Genomic DNA, 23,384 nt, shown 5'->3' on the forward strand with positions numbered 1-23,384 from the left:
CCTAAGTCGAAACATTGTTCTTTGTTTATCAATAAAAGTATTAATACCCATATCAACCATTCTAAAATACAGAAACAGAAATTGTTTGTTTATAAATTTCGCCCAAAGCTACACATGGGCTGTCTGCGCTAGTCGCCCTTAATTCATCAGAGAAAAACTAGAAGTAAAGCAGCTAGTCGTCACCACACACCGTCAACTCTTAGGCTACTCTTTTACTAACGAATAATGGGTTAATCGTCACATTAGAATACCCCCACGGTAGAAAGGGCGAGCATATTTAGTATGATGGGAATTCAAACCCATGATCCTAAGATTTTGAGTCCGGCGTACTAACCACCTAGCTGGCCATGCCGGACCAGAAATAGAAATAAAGAATTAATATGAATTTTGTGTCGTGACACAAGATCATATGTGTTTCCTGTACTTAATAATTTCTTCTCAGCATATGTCACACTTTGTTTTTAAAACAAAAATTATGACTTTTTTCTTGTTGTCGAATTTCTTTTATCTTGAGCCAGTTTATAAGACAGTGTATATTTTCTAAATTATACAAATTTCAGTCATTAAATTACCACTTCAATCTCTGTACCATGCTTGTGGAAATTTCTCATTTAATTCTATTTTTAATTGCTACACGGCTTAAACAACATATTAACCAAATATATATATAATTAAACTAAGTAAATATTAGTCAAAAATTAAATTCAAGTATCTTCCTGACTTAGGAAATTTATAACAAACTATTTTACTGTCTTGGCAAATTTATATTCAATTATTTTCCTGACTTAGGAATGCTAAGGATAATTTTCAAGCGATGATCTCAACACTAGATCAAGATCTTCAGCAAGAAACATCAATTGTACATAAAGGTAATGGTTTTTGTTTCTCATTTTAAACATAATTTTACAAGAGTCTAATATTTTTTCCACGACCTCCTTTGGAATCCATATTCTTAACCTGCTTTTTCTTTCTAATAATAGTCACCGATTTATTATCTTGATCTTGAAAGAAAGTTCCAACGAATAATATAAATGTTGTTCTTGTAATAAAGTAAAGCAAAGTGAAATGATAAACTTCTGACTCCTTAATGACTTTTAAGCTATTATTTCTGACACGTGAGGAAAACTGTATTTTTCGAAATTTGAAGGGCATGAACCCTAGATATTAAGAACGTGTTTGCTCTTCACCCTCAGCCTCCCTTTTTCAAAGAAATCAACAAATATACATCATAAATGCGTAAATTAGGATACTAATACATCATATTCTATCTACCCAGTACAAGTAACTACAATACGTTATAAACTGTCGCCCCGACATAGCCAGGTGGTTAAGGCACTCGACTCGTAATCCGAGAATCGCGGGTTCGAATCCCCGTCACACCAAAGATGTTCGCCCTTTCAGCCGTGTGGGCGTTATAATGTGACGATCAAATCCACTATTCGTTAATAAAAGAGTAGCCCAAGAGTTGGCGGTGAATGTTGATAACCAGTTGCCTTCCCTCTAGTCAGATTACGAGTCTTAACCCACCTTGCCATACTGGGCTGTGCAGTTAGAATATTACAAATGTTATATATAAACTTCCATATATGCATGTATACGAGTAAATATTTGTGTTTATATAACACAGCATTTTAGAACAATATGGTACCTCTTCGTCCATCTTGGCTGTTCCAGCCCCTAACTACATCCAGCTTTTTATTGAACCCATTTATATTTACTGCTTCTACAAAATCTGTAGGCAACCCATTCAAAAGTCCAGCAACCCTGCTAAAGAGAAAGTATCTTAGCTGAAGATGACTCCAACCCTATCAAAATTTATATTTGTGTCCCCTAGTCTTACTATTCTCACTGTTGAATATGAAAAAAATATGATGCATCAAAACTATCAGTTTCCTTTATAATCTTAAAACGTCAATCGGATGTGGCCAAACTCATCCTTTTATCAAGGGAAAACAATCTGAGAGATTTCATCCTCTCCTCGTATTATAACTTTTTCAACCAATGCACCATTCTAGTAATCCTTCTCTTAACCATTTCCAACAATTCAATGTCTTTTTTAAAGGTAAGAAGCCCAAGACTGAACACGTTATTCCTTCTACATTTGGTCAAACTAATGATCTGTACAGTGAAATTATAACCTCTTTACATTTATATTTAATATTTCTGCAGATACAACTTAAAATCCTATTTGTCCTTTCAATAGCAACAGCACACTGATTGTATGGCCTTAGGGCTCATCAATTATTACACTAAGGTCCCTTTCCTTCATAACACTTTTAAGGTTGTTCCTATCCAAATTATGATAACATACATGCAATATCTTGCATATTTTATAATTAAAACATATCTGCCGTTTATTTATCCAATTCACTGAATAATCTAAATCATTTTGTAAAACAATAGCATTCTCTTCAGAGCAAGCAACATCCAAAACCTTAATATCATCTGCATGTTTAAGTCATTTATTGACTATTTTTCATCCATGTAAATTGATATAAATCAGAAAGTAAAGGTCATAAGACTAAGCCATGAGGTTCCCCACATGTAACATTAATACAATTTGACTAAACTTCATTTGCAACAATAATCTGCTTTTTCCATGCAGTCAGTCATCTATCCAATTTACTAACTTATCATCCCTCATACCTGTAAAGATAATTTTTGTACAAGCTTTTTATGTGCCACCTTGTCAAATGCTTTTGGAAAATTCCGATATACCAAATCTACACCTTTACTCTCAACTACAAACCAGTAACCTTTTCAAAGAATACCACAATATTTATAAAGCAAGATATTCCCTAGGGAAACCATGTTGCTTATTCAATGAAATTCTAACTTTGTGAATTGACTTTCCAAAATATCTTTTAACGGACATTCAAAAACTTTTCCCACAACTAATGTAAGACTAATGGGTCTGTAAATATTGGAACAATTTTTATCACTTCCCTTGAAAAGAGTAGTTGCATTAGCTAACTTTCAATACTCTGGTACCTGCCCAATATTTAAGGACTGGCAAAAAAATAGTAGTGAGTGGCTCACACATCTTATCTTGAACTTTCTTCTAAACCCTTTGGCAAATTTTCTCTCACATACAAGCCTTATTGGTCTTTAAACTTCCTAATATTTTCTCAGCCAGCTCTAAATTAATTCAGTCACATTGTTTGATCTCATTTCCCATTTATCAACTGTTCAAGATGTAGAATACTGCTTAAACCTTTATTAGTAAAAACTGAAGAAAAAGTAAAATTTAACAACACAGTCATCTCCCAAATGTGATACTAGCTTTACTTTATCATCCCTCAAGGGTCTTACCCCTATTCTAATATTTTGTTTACCTTTAATATATTTAAAGAAATTCTTACTGTTTATTTTTACATTTTTAACCAACATTTTCTCAGATATCTTTTTGAACGTCTTAATTTTGGGGTTTGTTTCCCCTCAGTGGACACAGCAAACAGCTCGATGCAGCTTTATTATAAGAAAAACACATACACACCTAATTTCTTATTTCACCAACTTTCCTGGTCTTCTATATTCTTCCTTAATCTTACGTCATACCAATCAATTTAAATTTAAAAAAGTGTGCTATTTTCAAATTTCATCTGTTAAACTCTGTGAGCAAACCTGATTTTTTACTTGCAGCTACCATTTTTTTCTGTAAGGAGTATGTTTACCTTGCATATTCAAAATTTTATCTGTAAAACCTTTCCACATCTGATCAGTCTGAAAATAGCTTAGCTTCCCAATTCATAACAGATAATTCGTTACATTCCTTCAAAATTTGTAACCAAAATATCATTATTCCTTATTTCCATGTGCAGCAAAATATCGAACCTAATATAGTGGTGATCACTTGCACCCAGATGTCTCCAATTTCCACCTTTTTGATCACTTCTATGTTTCAAGTTAACAATAAATCTAAAATAGCACGGTTTCTAGTAGGTTCCTTGACTGAATGATGAAGAAAGCCATCTTGAACAGTTTTCAAAACCACTTCTCCCTCATGATTTTTCTGTACATTTCCCAATCTATATGCTTGAAATTACAGTTATCCATAATTATGACTTCATAAACAAGTTAAATCTTAATCTCACTGTAATGTTTCTCCCTAATGTAATTAGTATTATTTGGTGGTCTGTTGTAAATTTCCAGCTTTTTCCTTTTATATTCACCAATAGAAACTCAAAAGATTTCATATTCTAACTATTAACTTTTAAATCTTCAAATTCAACAGAATGTAACTCAAATTTTATAAAGTCATTCCTCCCCCTCTTTAATACCCAATTTCTGTTAAATAGCCTGTAATTCTGTACAGAAACTTCTGTCATCAAAATGATCTGTGTTTAACCATGTTTCATTTATAACCATTATGTAATAATTCTCCATTCCTACCAATGCTCTAAAGTCACCTATTTTATTTCTTATACTTCTAGCATTACAATAGTAACCATTAAGTGTATCCTTATAACTACTTTTATAATAATTTGCTATGTTACTCTTCTTTGCCTCTTATTCGTTTCACATTTAGTTTTTTCTGGCAAGTCCTACTTTAAAACTTCCCTTAAAACTAGGTTAATAGCATTAGCAAACAAGCCAGTCTCCACCCTACTTAACTGTAAACCACCCATTCTAAAAAGCTCCTTTCTTCTACTAAAAGGATCCCACAAGTCCAAACAGCCAATTTGTTCATCTTTACATACAGGCCTAAGCCTAACATTTAGTCCTAGTTACCTACTTTTAACTTCATTCCCATAGTTTATTCTTGGCACTATTCCTGATAAAATCAAGCTATGGCCTTTTACGTAAATCCCTTTATCAACCAATAATACCTATTAATTAGCTCTCACCAATCTTTTTCTACATCATTAGCCCGTACATACACCACATAAACTGCAACTCTGCTAACCCAGGTATAATATCTTCTGCTCTGTTAATTATATCCTTCACCTATGCTTCTGCATAGCATAATCTGATTCTTTTCTCCTTATTTACCTCACAAATTATTCTATCCCAATTCCTTGTTAAGGAGTCACCTATAATCTCCTGTGATGCCTTAACAAGGAATTGCGATAGAATACTTCTGCAACGTACAAACTCTACATAAAAATTGCACATCTTCATTACAAGCTTTCTTAAAAATTACATGTCACTCCCGAATTCCCAAATAAAACCCACTTATTGCACCAATTATTCCAAAAACCTATAAACGCTTAACTCCTGAACTAGTCTTAGCTATTGTATTTATACTTAATACCAAATACCAATAGCCTTTTGTTAGCATGGTTACTATTAAACCTAACGTTTAAAAATCAACTATATTATTTCTTATCATTACTTTGTATTTACACAAAAGTAATGAAGTATATCTTCAATTATATAGAACTTAAAAAAAAAGAATTTAATAAGGTAAATTTTAAAATGCCAAGAGAGAATAAACTACATTTTAGACTGTATTTATTTAATAAAACAACGTATTTATCCTGTTTTACGATTTACCAGTAAGTTGAATACATCTAAGCCTAAATCTAAGCCTAAGTATAAATAGTTAGAAGGAAGTTTCACAGTTGAAAATCACTTCCTAAGCTTTAGAACTGTTTCTTCCACACCAGTGATGTTCTATGTGTTTGGCCTAATTATTATAACTATTGCTCTTTAGCGCAGTTTCATTTGCAGAATTTTTTTTTTTGCATAATATGTTGAAGTTGATTTTGCTCACGTGCTTTTTTGAAGCCTATAATCCAAACACCAACGACGGCTTACAAAGGACAGTTTTGAAATACCTAACTGTGCATAAGTCTCTTAAAAATGTTCAAGAATTTTATAGCATGAATCCCTGTTTATTTATGCGTTTTGTGGAACAACGTACTCCATTTCTTCGACGAGTGTCTCGATGTTTTGTCTTTATCTAACTCTGTCTCATTGGTAGTAAGTCTATAAATATGGCTCAACACGCTGTATGTGATGATGCTTAAATGCTTTGTCTTGATGGAGCCATCCTTTATTGGTAACCAGCCTGTAGAAATGTGGCTAAACTTGCTTTATGATTGTATGATGATATTTAGGTGCTTTGTCTTGATGGAGTTGTGCCTTATTAATAACCGTTATGTAGAAATATATTTTTTATCGCTGCATGATGGTGTTTACATAGTATATCTTGATAGAGACACTTACATATAGCCATATTTTTCGTCCAACTTCATCAAATCCTTTGGTTTTTCCATACTAGAAACCTCTTTCATAGCTTCAAACAGTTGGTCTATCTTCGATACAACAGTAGAAGCTTGTGGATGCAAGCCTCTTGTGATGGTCGTGTATGAATTATCACATATATAGTTCCAAGATACGTTCTTGGATTGGTTTCAAATGATTGATGATTTTCAGTAACAAGCTGTTTCACTTTTTTCAGCGACCCGGCATGGTCTGGTGGTTAAGGCACTCGACTGAGGGTCGCGGGTTTGAATCCCCGTCACACCAAACATGCTCGCCCTTTCATAATATAACTGTTAATCCCACTATCATTGGTAAAAAAGTATCCAAAGAGTTGGCGGTGGGTAATGGTGACTAGCTACCTTCCCTACTCTACTTCCCTATTCTCTACTCATACACTGCAAAATTAGGGACGGCTAGCGCAGATAGCCCTCGTGTAGCTTTGCGCGAAATTCAAAAGAAAACAAACCAAATTTGTTTCAATGTGTAATTGGTGACCGGTCGTGAAGTAGTCTCTGTTACTCACGTCCCCCGCTGGTACGTCGATAAGTCTTCGGATTTACAACGTTAAAATCAGAGGTTCGGTTCCCCTCGATAGGCTCAGCAGATAGCCCGATGTGGCTTTGCTATATGAAAACACACACTGTTATTCTCTTTTGGAATTACGCCCTCTATTGTCTCACCGATACAATTCAAACAGTTATATCCTTCTGGGAAGCATTGAAATTTCGTGCCTTACTTGGATTTCTAATCACAGAATAGTTCAGCTTTTGGTCGAAAAGTCCTATGATATAAACTTACCAGAAGTGACAATTTTAAAGCATCGTCTCATTTGCAGATCACCACAGTTAACTGAAATGCAACATAACTCAGGGCTTTTTAACCTGTGAAGTCACAGGTCATAGATAAGTCTAAGGTAAGATGATAAGATATATAGAAATTGTCATCTTAGATTGGGAACAACAATTTGTGTGTGTGTGTGTGTGCACATTATAAAAATGTATAAAAATTATAAAAAAGTACATGAACACAAAATTCGATCACTTGGGTAGTAGCTGCAAGAGGTGTAACCTCGGGACATATAATTGCGGCGATAGAAGCCAGTAGGAATTGGGTATATCTTCTCTATCCATTTAACTTTAGGACCATAGAGAATAACTCTAGTACCGACTATTGAAGAACAATCATAATGACGGGTAACACTTCAGCGCTTACAAACTTACAACAATGACACAAACGACTTTCCAGTAACCATCCGAGGCTAGTTGTGAATGTTTTAATAATCTCACAATATTAATTAGAAAGATCTAAAAACCAAGTTATAATATGAATCTTATCTCTACGTGTTTTCTGAATAAAAAATGCACTTCCCTATCACTTCAATGACGATCTTAATACTTCAATAGTATAACCGAATTATGCCTCTCCTATAATTTGATATTAAGAAATATAACATCTCATCCACGTTGCTTAAAAATAACAAGATAAATTAGATCTGTAAATTAGAGAGTAGGAAGTTAGGATAAAATGTCAATGCTCAATTAGTTCGGTAATTTGCAGTAAATCTGCCAAGCTTTTCCTATCTACTTCATTTCATTAATATAAATTGGGCTAAATGGGACGGCCCTAGTTGCTTATTTAATCGTTTGAGGCCTTGTTTTTATCAACACTACGTGTTTCGTAATTATAATGTGATAAAGATATTGTATTACTGTATAAAGAAGGTTACCTTGACATGTTTATCGTGTTTGTTTCTTATGCTGGTATATATAAATTCATGTATTTTAATCTCATCAACGAAATAAGATATTTTGCTTATATTAGCATATTACAATGCTTATCAGAAACAGATGTTGCATATAATTAAAGACTGGACGCTTAAAAATATAATTTATTTAAATAACCAGAGTCATTTGAAATTCATTTGCACTTTTACATTTTGAAAGCTACTCCTTGTCTTGCATTGAAAACACAACGTTTAAATTGGAAAACTCAATAAAAACAAAAAGTATTGATTCTGTAAGCTTTATTAAGGAAGAGACTGAATTTTATTTTAGGTCAGCTGTCTCCGTTTTTAATCTAAAATTGTGAGTCATTCATAATCATAAAAAAATCGTTGCGTTGTTGTAGTAACTTTGAATAAGGGAAACTTCTCTAGGACATTTACTGATTGAAAACTTTGTATAAGATCATTGTTCGATCACAAAACACAATGAAACTCCCAATATTGTTTCAGTTTTGGTAGAAAGTATCACTAAAGTGAGGCTACATTTGCTTAATGTTATTCCATTTTTAACCTTGACTTGCTCTGTAAGAATGATTTACAACCTGTTCACGGTATCTAGGACACTCTGAGCACTTTTTACGAACAAGAATAAATGTACATAAACTTGTTTCTAGACTTTGGTTGGTTGAGACCTGATCAATCATATTCACGAATGTCAGTCACAGAATGATCTAAAACAATTAAATTGGTTTCAACGTAAAATATAGAATCTTATTTTTACTGTGCCTTCTCCTTAGACGCTCTCTTGTACTCTTTTCCTTGGAGTCTAACGTTTTTGGACCTTCTGTCTTTTCAATCTATTTAAATTTAGTGCCTTCTGGTATTTTGCAAACTCGTCTATATTGTCAATGGAAAAAAAAGTAAGCCGATTAGAACTGTTCCTTACTGGAACAGCGGTAAATCTACAGATTTTGCAGACTAGTCTATATTGGCGATAGAAAAGAAATGAGCCGATTAGAACTGTTCCCTACTAGAACAGCGGTAAAAATACGGATTTACGACGTTAAAATCATGGGTGCGATTTCGCTCGGTGGACACAGTAGATATCCCGATATCAATTTGATTACAACTAAAGTTATAATGTTAGAAAACTCTAGTGCTAAAATACACTTAAAAATTGTTTTGGTTTAAATAACGAAATTTCCATAATTCAGCTACATAGATTTCGAAAATAATATTCATGTTTTTCTATCATGTAAGGATTTTTTACGAATCGGGAAGGAAATACGCTTGCTTAGATCAAAGTATTATTTCGTTTACCACAGTTAACGTGCTTTTTTTATTGTTGTATTTGGGCTCTAGAACGATCGATAAGACTCTCACGCCGCGATTGGCTAACAGAAATTTATAGCCATTGATTGTCAAAATTTTAAGCATAACAAAATGTGACCAGATTTCAATGAAAATAATTCACGTATTTGAAAGTAAATATGAAATTTTTTGTGAAAAATCTGTTCGTGATGGTGAAAAATAAATATAATTTTCGGATTCAACTTACAGGAATTACTGTAGAATGTGTAAAAACCATCGCAGGCCTGTGATATCGTTCAAAGACATGTTTTGTGATTTGTCAGCTATTGTGATGATCAAAACAAAAGCAGCTACTAATACTCTGCACAACCAATTATTATATTATTACTTGTAGTTAAACACAAAGATACACAATGCGCTACCCGTGCTCTGCCCGCACATTATAATACCAACACGGGCTGAATTGGCAGACATGTTCGGTGACTGGATTCGAATTTGCAATTAGCAGATTATGAGTGGAGCGCTCCAGCCACCAGGCTTTGCAAGGCCCCTTACGTGATGTTATTTTCGTCATAAGTAATTATTTTCAATTAGTAAATATTTATTAACTTTGATAAAAATGTAACTTTGCCTCAGCAATTGTAAGTTTAGTAAATGCATTTTAAGTGGAAGATTAGACTAATATTATCATATGATGTGCTTTTCTTCATAATTTCTGATTAAAAATAGTAAATGAGACTTGTAAAAAACTTGCGACACTATTGAAAAGTTCCTATACAAAATATTTCTTCATTAAATAAGCATTATCGTAAGCTGAAGATATTTCGAATTTTTATTTTTTCATCCTCGAAAATAAAATAGTTGTTACTTTTTTAAGTACGTTTTATCGCTTAAGAAAATAAGATATATATTTAATGACAATTTTAAACTAATAAGTTTAATAAATTATTCTTGTTACAACCTTACTCATTTGTAACGTAACCAACGTAGGTTGTTAGTTCTTGTGACAACCTTAGTGGGTTGGTAGTTCTTGTGACAACCTTAATCTTTTGTTGACGTAGCTAATGTGAGTTATTAGCTGAGCTAAGTATCTTATAATCATTATAATTGTTTAATTATTTATCTGTTATTATTCGATACAATTAATGTGCACAACTATATACATTGTTTTATTGGTTATTTACGCACATTGCGCTTTTTGAAATGGCAAGTTTTTAAAGCGCATGAACGTAGTAGATATGTTCAGAAATGCTATAAGACACAATGAGGTAAATTACCAGACTACTTTAATAAATATGTGGTAATTGCGAGTAGAATTTTTTTGCATTCAGTCCATCGATCTTGGCAGTGAGTAGATTTAACAACTGCAAAAAAAAAAAAAGAATAAAGCTAATGGGTTCTTTTACGATTTTACAGATTTAGGGAGCAGTTCCTCCAAGTTTCGATCCATCCGACCTAAGATAGATCCCATTTTTATTTCAAGAAAACCGTTTTTCTCGTTTACAAAACCTACAGAAGCAGAGTATTACATTCCCAAATTAGCAACAGAAGAATTCAATGGCTTCGAGAGTTTAAGAAAGAGAGGTTCAATAAACACTATGTGCTCAGTGCAAGACTCAGTTTCAAAACAAGGAGAAAAGGTCGATTCTCAGTTTGGATCAAAAGACAGCAGTTTAACAGAAGATGATGTTTATGAAAGAGAAAGCCATAAATTGGGTTCTTTACGGCTCTATGAACATGATTCAAATACTAGTTACATAAATTGTTCAAGTGTTAAGAGTATTACATCATTTCCAAGTTCAAATAAAATTGAAGCCCCTACTGCTGACGATTTGACTGATTACAGTAAAGAAACAATGGAAAACGATACTAAGTTAAATCACACAGTTTCCAAAGATATAGTCTTGTCTTCAGAACGACTCGTGAAGACGACAGATCTTGATGGCCACTTACCTCGAGATAATTCTAAAGGACATCTTCACGAATATATTTGCCCTTCAGTTACATACGATGTAGTAGCTCAGGGAAGTACTAAAGGCTCTGTTGTTTTACAGCAAAATGAGCACACTGCTAGTCATACTCTTGCTAACTCAAATAAATTCAAAACACCAGTTACTAGTCACGATGATATTTCATTTAAACAAATTACCTTCTCTGAATCTAAACAGAAAACAGGTCAACACTCCAGTAGATTCCAAGTTACCAAATCTAGTCCCTTAAATCAAACTCTCGAATCAAAATCTAGTCCCCAAAACGACCAGTCTTGGAAAGAGCTTAGTAGCCCAGTCCAAAGTCAAGGAAATAATTTGACATATCAACATACTTCTAAGCATTATCACTCAGAAGCAATGTCAGGATCAGACTCTCGGAATAATAGTGATTTTTCCCAGTCAAATGAAGATTCGAGTGCTTGCAATGAACATCAACAGAAACAGTTTAACCAACAATGGAATGTTCATGATGGGAAGTCTAAAGGTATTATTTGGAAGGATTCAGATGTCCTTTCTGAACATATGAATAAACAGGAAGATTCTGCTGTACAGTTATTGCGTCGAACTAGTAATATTACAAGCTTATCTCCAAAAGTACCAAACATGTCTGCCCATTCTATTGAATTGAAATTACAAGCAATCCAAACATTTGATGAAAATAGTAAAGGTTTACCCATAAATTCTTTTACTAGTGTCGAAGAAATACAACACGTAATCAGTGACGATCAGTTTTCTAGAAATAATTCAATAAATACACCAGAAAAATTGGCTAATCAACACCGTAATCCTTTAGTGGATAACATTTGTCATTTACGCAAAGAAATCTCTGGACATAAAGAAAATAATTTTTACAAGTCAAAAGCGTGTCGTTTGGAAAAGGATTCGCTTAATTCTTCAAATTCTGCAGGTTATTTATCACTGAAGAGAAAGCGACTTTTAAATTATGCTATGGACAGAGAAAGAGAAATAGCAGAAAACCAAGAAGATGAAACAAAATTTGGTATGGAGAAAACTGAAAATAGCATTGATGATACAACAAAACCTTCTCTTAAACCTCAGTTGCACAATGAAAAAATAGAAAACGCAATTGAGGACAACGAAATCCAGGTAATTTTTGAAATTGATAAAACCGAAATCACTCATCAAAACAACAATGACCATTTTTTAAAATTGGCATCTTCAGATACAAAACTTGCTCCATGTGAAATCGTGGAAAATTGGTCAGACAAAAACGAAAATTTGCAAGATAAGCCAGTTAGTTGCGTTGAAAATTCACAGAATCAAAGCATTACCAGATTAGTAGGAAGCAGTGATGAACCAAAGAAAATTCTGGTAATTGAGTCTCTTGCTCAGAAACATAGAAATAAAAAACAAAGTGTCAATAGAAAATCACAAACTGAGTCTGGTTTGGCAGAATCTCCAAATATTCCAATAAACATTAATGATTCACCCAAAAGATCTACTTCGCCTAGCTTTTTCATTGAAACATATGAAACGAGTTTTGACAAGAGGCAAAATGAATGTTCATTTGTTACAAAAGAACGACACTGTTTTCGTTCTCTGAAAGAAGAAATGCAAACTCGAAAAAAAGAACTTATTATTTTAGATAATCTTGCTAAACAACGGGAAAATGAATACAAAGAATTGCTTCGCACACGTAAAGAGAAATACAAGTTGCTTCTTATGTTAGAACAGTGTTTCCCTAAACTGCATGATTCACCACCAAAATTAGAGCATAGAAACAATAAGCCTATTAAAAACGAGACCTTAAGTATAGATAAGTGTACAAAGGAGACTAGCCATACACTTGATAAAGCATTGGATCTTCACCCTGAAAAAGCTCAAGAGAAACCAAAAAACCCAGTTTTTAATATAGAAAGTCATTCCATGGAGACAAAATCTGCTATTTTTAATAAAGGTGGATTTACGAATCATCACACCTCAGACACTGACACCCTTAGTAATTTAATAACTGCAAATGCCACGATAAGCAGTAGGGAATCAGATTCTGACAAAAGGGTTGTCGATGCTTCAAACCTCTCTTGGTCTATTCGGGATTTAAAAACAAAGGGTGTTTACAGTCATATGTTATCTTCGACCGAAATCAACCCTTTGAACTCTAAACCAGTACCACTCGTTCAACCACATGCTTCTACTACGTCGCCTCAGATGGTTCCTCCTGTTTCTATAGGAAATGACTTAAATTCAGTGTTAAACAGCTGCTTGAACACCAGTAAATGGACAAAGCATGAACAGACATCTAATAGAGAAGAAGGAAAAAACCCAATAGAAAAAAAGATAACTTTTCCAAGCGCGACTGCTGTGGTTCCAGTGACGGACAGTTCATTTAATCTGAGTGAAATGTCAAGTGTAAAACAACCATCTATATCTAACTTAGATCACCATGCATTTTACAGGAATCACATGACTTCACTTTCTAATTTCTATTCAACTCATCCGAGTTTCCAGAGCAACTTCATTGGAGAGCAAAAAAATACAAACTGCGAAGTGTGTGAGAGGATAACCGGTTGTTCTGCAAATAAACACAATCCAGATGTGTGCTTTTCAAGGTATTATGTACAACATCAAAACAGCATTAAACGACACGAACATAAAAATGAAAATAGAAACCAGAATCTAACTGTCCGTCCAAACATGTTTCCACACCATACTGCAATTAACCCTCTGTTAATTGCTCCACTTGGTGAACCAAATAAAGTTGTGCATTCTTTTAGACAAGAGAGTACAGAAAAATTAAGAACGTCTCCTGAGAATCTTCATAGATCATATAATCAAAATTTCATTACATCAAATCAGAACATTGGATCACGAATGCCAGTGACACAGCGATCCGAAGTAACCATGAATAACTGCAGAAGTCCAGATGTGTCATCGCTAACGAGATTAATGCCAATGATGAGTTCCAATCGCTCCAGAATGAATGTCCGTCCACTAATTCAACAGTTTCCTCATCACACTGTACAACAATATAGAGACGTTTCAAACATAATAAACCCACAAGCGTTGTCAAGTGAAAATCCACTTCAAAGCGCGTGGCCGCAACAGCAGATGATGGTTAATTATCCACTTTCCCAGTCACTGGAATACCTATCCAAAGATACTAAGGTAAAATAGAATGTTCAGTTTTTTCTCAAAGTCATAAATACATTATGAAGCATGTTGCGAAGGTTCAAGTAAAAAGACACGATTGCATCGTTTCTGGAACTTATATTTTCTCTAAGTGTAAATCAATAGAACAGTTTTGTTTTCATGACATGGTTCTTAATTTGAATGAGTACATAATGCACACACACAAACACACATACTCAAACATATATATATGTGGGTTTTCTTTCTTCAGGGCGTGTGTTTCCCCTAAACTCAATATTCTTCTCCTACAGATTATTTTGAGTATGTTATTTCTAGATGATAACTTTGAGTATGAAAAAGTTAGGTAATCTTAAAATATGTACCATTTTAGACATAGCAGCAAAACGTTCTTTGGTAATAAAATATTTACTATCATTACAGATATACTGCGCCTTCGGCACTCGAATGCATCGCGATACATCAGTCACAAAAAGTACTTTCCGCCCACAAAACATTACGAAATAAAATCATTGTATATAGAAAAGTGGGTTTGATTAAGACTTCAAATATTATTTTAAAAGAAAAAGTTTTTCCCTAACAATAGCAATTTCACCTCTCAGTACAAATTTGAAAATCAAATCGAAGAGATAGTCAAATGAACACTTTTAAACAAAGGAAAGCCTAATAATATATATTACACAGAATTATGAATATTGAGTTGGACTAAATTCTGCATATTTGGCATTAATTTTGATAATAACTGAAGAAATTCTGAGCAGAGGGCAGAACTAAAAGGTGGAAGGAATAAACTTTGTAATAATAGTTTTTGTAATAAAATGTCCATGAAGTTAAACCACAAAACATCGAATAAATTTCGAGTTTAATTTGTTTTGTTATTTTTGTATTTAATGTCACTGCAAATGTGTCGATTGATTGTGTATTTATTTTTAAAACAATTTCGAACGACTAATTATCAAACACGTCCTACAACTGATATGCTAACAAAATTTAACAAAATTAGAATTTTATTTCTTTTATCAGAGAAAGATAAATAAAGGTATATTTTCTTCATAATCCCGTGTCTATTGCCCTAGGTAATGGAAAAACATCATAGCATCTTTAATTCAAATCATCAAAGCCAATCGTCAAATCCTCATTGTGGGTTCTGTGGTAAAAAGGCCATATTTATGTGTTCTGGCTGTAAACAAAACTGGTACTGTGGAGAGCCCTGCCAGGTATGTGAATTCAGAAATTACCATCGGTTACCTTACAGTGTTACATTATAATCTTTCTCTGTATACAGAGAACTTAATTATTCTACATGTGGAAAATAGTAAATCACACCAAACATTAGATTTATCAAAATGTATATAAAAAGGGATACTTTATTTCCGAGCAAAACAACATTGGGCTATGTGTTGTTTCTATTGCAGAAAACTGAACCCCTGATTTTCGGGTTCTAAGTGTACAAATGTACCGCTGTCTCATGGGTTACGTAAAAGGAGAATAAAAATCTCATTTGAACGAAGAAAAATCAGCAAACGTTTATACAAATTTCAACTTTTTATATAACGATATTACAGATATAATTACAAGTGAAGTGTGTATTTATGTATTTACCATATCAATTGCATTGCAGATTTCCAATTTCCATTTACCCTTTTTAACGATCTGTCATTTTGCATGAGAAAAACAGCATTTATGACTCAATCCATCTTATTAATTCAGGGACACTAGTTTCAGTTTCAAATGCAATCCATGGTTATTTTATAGCATTTAGTTAACACTATGAACGTGTTTTTGTTGTTGTTGTTGTTTTTATTTACTTCTCACTCGACTTGCGAAATTCTGAATTGAGCTGAAGGTTTCATTAGTTACATACCCAACACATGCAATGTAGCCAATAAAGTGTTTGATCTACAATATTAGCGTTATACTGCGAGGTTTCATCATAGCACTAATAAATATGTGTTGTCTACTACTTTATATGTATTTTCATCATGAATTGGCATTACATTTGAAATGTTCTTGTATGAGAATTTATTTGACCTCATCATTTCAACTTGTTTAAAGTAACAAACAAAAAATTATCGTGAGAAAACATATGCACAATCCGTCATTTTAAAAAGGTACATAAAAAAAGCAAAGAAAACTTGTAAGAATGTAGTAACCAATATACACCTATCATATCCAGTGTCAACCAGGCGTTTCGCCCAACATCAGAGCTCACGACTGATTATTAGTCGCGTAAGATAAAATTTGTTGTAATGGTTAGTAGCTTATACGATCACCTAAATATAAATATTATTTAGCAACTAATAACCACTAACTGGTAATTACGTTTCGGCCATTAATTTATTTTCCATGTCGAGAATACCCAGTATATTCATTTACACTGAGGTAGAAGCATGTATAATTTTTCTCAAGTGTTATTCAGTAACCTGAGTATAGTTTAGTATACACTTAGAGCCATTTGTATTTTAAATGTTGACTTAAAAGAAATGCAAGTTACTCACTGTTATTTGGTATATATTTATGGAAAGGTACAATCTGCCGTACTGTGCGAAACCGTAAGGACAAGATAATATTTTGTAAATCTTTCCATTTTATGGGGCTAATTATCCCATGCCATCAGTGAATGTAAATTTTAGCATTATAGTAATGTTTCACTGATCCATGTTGATACAGGATGAGCCAAGCTGAGAATGCTAATCATTGTACCAAAGGAATGTCATAAAGGATGGGTTTGAATGAACATACTGATCAAATTTAGGGCTTGAAATAACTGTCATGGTACTCTATGCAGTGTCTTAACTATATAGAAACAATCGAGCAAGGAGCTAGCATGTGGTACCGGTATATGCTCGAAGTCAATTTCACAGCACTCAGAAAGTTTTGTTGTCATGCCACGACTACAATAAAACGTAGATATTTGTCAGTAGAGCAGAGTGTTCGCATAAAAGTTTTACATGGTGCTACACACTACAAATGCTCTCCAAACACTGTCAAGTACACCCAAGGTCCTGAGAGCAAGATAGGCAAATTTGAAAATAGTAAAGGAAGAGGCAGAACACCTAATCTCAATGATACTGATGTTAAGTACCTGTGTTTATGTAGTCTTCAGGACAGAAGGAAGACTGCCATTGATCTCAAGCATGAGAGAAACGACAGTTTACTAAATGACAGAAAAGTGTCCAGATCTACAGTATCAAGAAGACTCAATTAGAATGGAATATTTAGTTGTGTAGCAATTTAAAAAAATATCGATATACAAATATCATCAAGTGACTGAAATTTACTAGAAAATACAAAACTGGACTGTTGGTGATTGGAAAAGGGTGTTGTGGACAGAGGAGTCCATGTTTGAAATATGTAGTTCAAAATATAGGTTGTACTTCCGGTAGAAGAAAGGTGAAAGATACTTTCCTCTATGCATAGCGCCTACCATGAAGTGGGGGTGTTCTTCTGCTGAGGCGACAAAATATATTTGCAAAATAGATGGAATAATGGTATACTCAGTGATTTGAGTATTATTGGTAATTCTATTACCAAGAATATAATAGCTCAAAACACTCATCTACTCTATGTAGAAATTACTTAGCTAAGAAAGAAACTGCTGGAGTTATTCAAATTGAGAAAATCTGGATTTATTATATCAAAAACTTGACAAATGAAACGTTACTTCCAAATATACTTCCATAGGACATTATGATTAAATACGATGTAACAATGCATAAAAGACTGTTTTCAGTTATTAAAGAAAAAGGGAACACAAAATATTAACTGTTTGCTGAACTTCTGCTGTGTTCGTGTTGCACTTAATATGAAGATCAGTAGAATGTTGGTGTTTTACCTCTGATTTATCTTTCAGTGTTCTTGGAAAGTAGCGGGAAATATCATTTTTGACTTTGCACAGTACTGTATTTGTTTGATTTTTTATTTGACACTTAGATCAATAAAAAAAAAAAATACGCCTGGATTCATCTGAGTCTTGTAAAAACATTAACGTTCTTTTCTGTTCAACATTTTAAAATAATTTTTGTTTGTTGAATTTTGCAAAAACTACACAGATTTATATGCGCTAACAGCCAAAAATTTTTAAATAAGAGGTAGCTTTTTCACGTTAACTATTGCCGTCTTTTGGGCTAGCTACTTCTGTCCGACAAAACGATTTGACTCTCACTCTTCTAACGTACCACTATGCCGGAAATCTAGAGCATGGTTTCTTCTTCTTTTTTAATTTGGGGTTGGGAGAGAGGGGATAACGGAGGCTCGAACCAGGGACCCTTATCCTTCATAGTTAGATACTCTAAACACTGAACCACCATCGATCCACAAGGGAAAGTGAAATATACGTAATTATTTTGCACTGTTATGACAAACGGCTCAACCGCAAAACAGTACAAAACATATACAGTGTAGTCTGGGAAGATTCGTTTGTTTATTTGTTTGTTTTGCATTTCGCGCAAAGCTACACGAGGGCTATCAGCGCTAGCCGTCCCTAATTTAGCAGCGTAAGACTAGAGAGAAGGCAACTAGTCATCACCACCCACCGCCAACTCTTGGGCTACTCTTTTACCAACGAATAGTGGGATTGACCGTTCACACTTAACGCCCCCACGGCTGAAAGGGCGATCATGCTTGGTGTGACGGGAATTTGAACCCGTGATCCTCAGATTGCAAGTCGAGTGCCTTAACCAATTTGCCATGCTGGGCCAGTCTGAGAAGAAAGTAACAGCTGGCACATCGTCATGTGTTGTAGAAACGATCATCAATTGAGATGCTCGCCCTACTTTTTTTTTTTACTAAACCACAGTATTCGATTTTTCTGCTTTAGCTAAGTATACATTTTTGTTGTTTGTGTGTGTGTTTGTTTTTATATACCTCACTTAATAATATTTTCATGTCGGGATTTTCTTCTTTTTCAGGTGAAACATTGGCCTACTCACTCAAGGTTCTGCAGGAATTTAAATCATTGCGTTTGACTATGAAGTTTTTTAACATTTGTAGGTGCCTTTCCTTCTGTTTTGTTATGTTAAACTACAGGCATTGTGTGTTATTCTTGCTGTGAAGCTTGAGTGTTTGGGTTAAAGACTCGTGAATCTAGAATTCTTCTGCGTACACGAAAAGATGGTGTATGTGAACTGTTCAAACACTTAACAAAGTTATTTAGGACCAGAACTGAGGACTTTCCAAAACAGGAATAAGACCAAAACTGATGTGATTTGTTTTGTTTGTTTTTGTTTTGCTCACCAAAATTATTGGAAATTCCAGTGTAGCTGTTACCAAGGGAAGAATTAACGATAATTTAATATCCCTTTTTGTGTGTGAATATTTTATTCAGAATTAATGACTATAACAGTGTAAAAATCGTTCTGCCATCTCTACCGCTTGATTTATTTTAAATGTGTTCGTTTAGTTTTGTGTTGTTTAAATACAAGGAAACATGAAAACAAAAAGAAGTTATGTGATATCACCAGAAACCTTTAAGTTTTAAAGAATTCGTATATATATATTCTTGTTTTTTGTTTGTAGTAAGTATAATCTGAGGCCATAATCAACAGGTCTGCAGTTTTGTGTTTTATTTTGCTTTCTCAAAAAATAATATAAACAATATTTTGTTTGTAATTTGTGATTTTTTTCATCTAGTCATAGACAACTCGTTTGTCTAGTTGTTTTTTTTAAACCGGATACTGAAATTAAAAATATAAGAAACGGCAATGTGTTATCTATAATTATTATATTATATTTCTTTTACATCCAATTTCAGTACAGTTACTTTAAATAATATTAGCTTGGACTCAATATTGTCAGAATCTTCATTTTTAGAAAGTTCTATATCCGCTGATTTAAAACTTTCCTTTGGAACTGTGAAAATCGTCGGGTGAAGGCGTACCAAAATGTTCTAAACTTTATATTTTTCTATGACAGTAATAGCTGAAGCAAATGGTATTTCAATGGTGATGTTATTAGCAATAATAAATCTCGGACCGTCATAACGTTGAAAGAATATTTGTATAAAACGGAATATCATATATATATATATATATATCAAATGCCAAATGTCAAAGTAAAAAATGCTATAAAATATATGATGATAAACTGATAAAATTATTCTAAAAATTCAAACTTTTATATAAGTTTGATACAGAGACTTCGACAGACACTAGTTTGATAATTTAACGTGCTCTCCTAAATCGAGTGGTGTCTTACAGCTTATGACAGGCTCATTCTGGCACTTAATTTATGTGGTGAAATTTGATCCCATATTTCTTGTAGGAGGTACGAGTTGAGAAAACAGTTTATCTTAAAATCACCCTCAGAAATGTTGATGGTTCGATATGCTATTAATTACACAGCTTTCAAGTTCATGCTTTCTCTAAACCTTATCATAAACATAATTTTTGTGTACGTGAAAACTTTTGTTTTCTCAATGATAAAGGTATAAAAAGAAACGTTTTGATTTAATTTGCTGCCGCTCGGAAGTATTATACAGAAAGACATTAATACAAGGCTCAGAAGTATTATACAGAAAGACATTAGTACAAGGCTCGGAAGTATCATACAGAAAGACATTAGTACAAGGCTCGGAAGTATAATACAGAAAGACATTAGTACAAGGCCAAACTTTTCATTTTTTGATGCCACTATTCCTGGAATGAACTGTCTACTTTCTACTGTGATATGTATAAGTCATCTAGCAGCATATTAAAACAGATTAAGTGAAGGAATGGCTTGGACAAAAATATTTGTATATAAGTAAATCCAAAAGATATTCAGAGAATCGTAATAGTTGTGGTGTTCTATTGGATGTTACAGTAAAACATAAATGAAATCATAAATGTTGCGTTTGTTTTCAGGCCTGGCATGGCCAAGGGCGTAAGGCGTGCGACTCGTGCTCTGAGGGTCGCGGGTTCGCATCCGAGCCGTGGGGGCGTTATAATGTGACGGTCAATCCCACTATTCGTTGGTAAAAAGAGTAGCCCAAGAGTTGGCGGTGGGTGGTGATGACTAGCTGCCTTCCCTCTAGTCTTACACTGCTAAATTAGGGACGGCTAACACATATGTTTTCGCTTAGTCTATTTTAATAGAAAAATTCGTTTTTGTAAAGTTTACAGAAAGTCAATTGTTAGAAGTCTATTGTAGAAAGTCAGTGTCACTATATTTAGTTGGATCAAATATATTGTTCATGTATAGTTTAACAACTTATGGATAAAACCAGATGTAAGAATAAACAAACATAGTCATATATGTCATAATAAATACAATGAAGATGTAATGCTTATTTTCCGTTTTGACATAGTGTATTATTTTTATATATAAATTAAACAAAGGTTAACCTAAAGTTTGGATGCTTTACGTTAACATGATAAACAGTCCTTTTTTTTTTTTACCAATACATTGTGTATTACAGTTAGTTAATGTTATGTATACGATAAATATATATCTAGAGTTTAGACTTTCAATGTTTAACGTCGATACCAAAAACAACCTTTGTGTAGATTGTAAGTTAAACTAAAATATGTGTAATTGCATAAGTAAATAATGGATTATGCTATACCGATAGTAAAACTGTAACACCTAAAATATTAATTATTACGCAATCAAACGTTTCGTATGCCATTACAGATTGAATAAATAGTTGTTTGCGTAGACTGTAAGTTAAATTCATATTCTGGTATTTATATGTATAAGCCATGAAGAAAACTATACATAATATAACAGACATGAAAAACTTGTCCAAAGTTCCTAGAATATGTTATGAACTTTAATAAATTAACTTTACAAAAGCCATTAGCAAATTAAGGTATCAACCTAACTTCATTTAGTTGGAACAAAAATATTCATATAGTGTATAAATTGTGGGTAAAAGCAGATGTAAAACTGAAAATGGGGCTAAACAGGTTGTAAACAATTTAATGCAAGCATACTGCGCTACTTTCAGTTCATATAATTCAAGCAATATTAGCTATATAGATTGAGGTTTTACGTATAAAGCAACGAAAACAGTCGGTTACAGATCTACGTATATTGTAACTTGAATTAAAGTATGAATCTGCATACAATGCGTTGAGTTAATATCTAGAGTTTTATTAAATTAGGCTAATAAGAAAAATGTGACATTTTTTTGTAATATATTTATAGGAGAATCGTCCATTATCAGAATGTATTTATAAGAGAATCTAGTGCATACGTAAACAGCGAAGTATTCTATATCACGAATTTAAATACATTGTTATTATTTTTCTTGAAGCTAACTGAAATGATAAAGCAGAAATTAATATCGTGTTAAAAGTAAAAAGATATTGTATCGTTTGACATTAACGCATCGTCATACCATATGGTAATTTTCTCACGAACCGCATTACAAATATCTGCCTCTGCCTCTTGAATGATTTCAGTGCACTAACTTGGGACTATCCTCCTCTAGTGACACACTTTAGAACTATCATCCCTCGTGAGAACTTTTGGAATTATCCATCGCAAATCTATCCACCGTCTGCGAACTTTATGGAACCATGACGCCACGGTCCTCATAAGATACCCACGTCACTCTATGTACTTCTCTCCCTTCATAACTTCAGATACCGGCATCTTTAGGATGAGATCATCTTTTCATAAAAAAAGAACAGCATACATTTATTATCCTCCAAGAACATTGTGAAGACGTGCACACCTTTTTACTCTCTTCATCTGTGAATATGTGAATAAACGGTATACCTCGAATATTTTTCATTGATCAAATTTAGAACAAAAGGTGATTGTTTTCCTATGTAATGTTGAATTTTGTGTTTTGTTATAGCAAAGCCACATCTGACTATCTACTGTGAAAAATCGAACCTCCGACTCTAAGGTTACAAATCCCAAGATTTACTGTTTTCCTTCCTTGCGATCATATGGAAATTAACCGCTTTTGTAATAATGTAGTGATATCACTTCTTGCAGCAAAGGACTTGAAATTCTGAAGGTTATTACTTATTAATTATCAATTTTTCACTGAAAATAAAATCCTTAATGCGCAAATGTTTTCTCAGCACAAAACAAAATACCTTTAACTT

The 23,384-nt window shown here is 33.4% G+C and overlaps 1 protein-coding gene across 7 annotated transcripts in view; it reads left to right on the forward strand.

The window, feature by feature from the left end:
* Nucleotides 1-21,610, forward strand: part of LOC143222641 (uncharacterized) — a 72,628-nt gene extending 51,018 nt beyond the window's left edge. For all 7 annotated transcript variants that reach the window (XM_076449402.1, XM_076449447.1, XM_076449421.1 and 4 more), the window contains 4 exons: nucleotides 790-869; nucleotides 10,661-14,361; nucleotides 15,420-15,560; nucleotides 19,254-21,610. In XM_076449402.1, coding sequence (XP_076305517.1) covers nucleotides 790-869; nucleotides 10,661-14,361; nucleotides 15,420-15,560; nucleotides 19,254-19,310 — 3,979 coding nt within the window. In that variant the 3' untranslated portion in view covers nucleotides 19,311-21,610. The remainder of the gene's footprint in view (nucleotides 1-789; nucleotides 870-10,660; nucleotides 14,362-15,419; nucleotides 15,561-19,253) is intronic.
* The last annotated feature ends 1,774 nt before the right edge of the window (nucleotides 21,611-23,384 follow it).

This window comes from Tachypleus tridentatus, chromosome 1, assembly GCF_004210375.1.
Source record: "Tachypleus tridentatus isolate NWPU-2018 chromosome 1, ASM421037v1, whole genome shotgun sequence".
In the NCBI taxonomy this organism is placed as follows: Eukaryota; Metazoa; Arthropoda; class Merostomata; order Xiphosura; family Limulidae; genus Tachypleus; species Tachypleus tridentatus.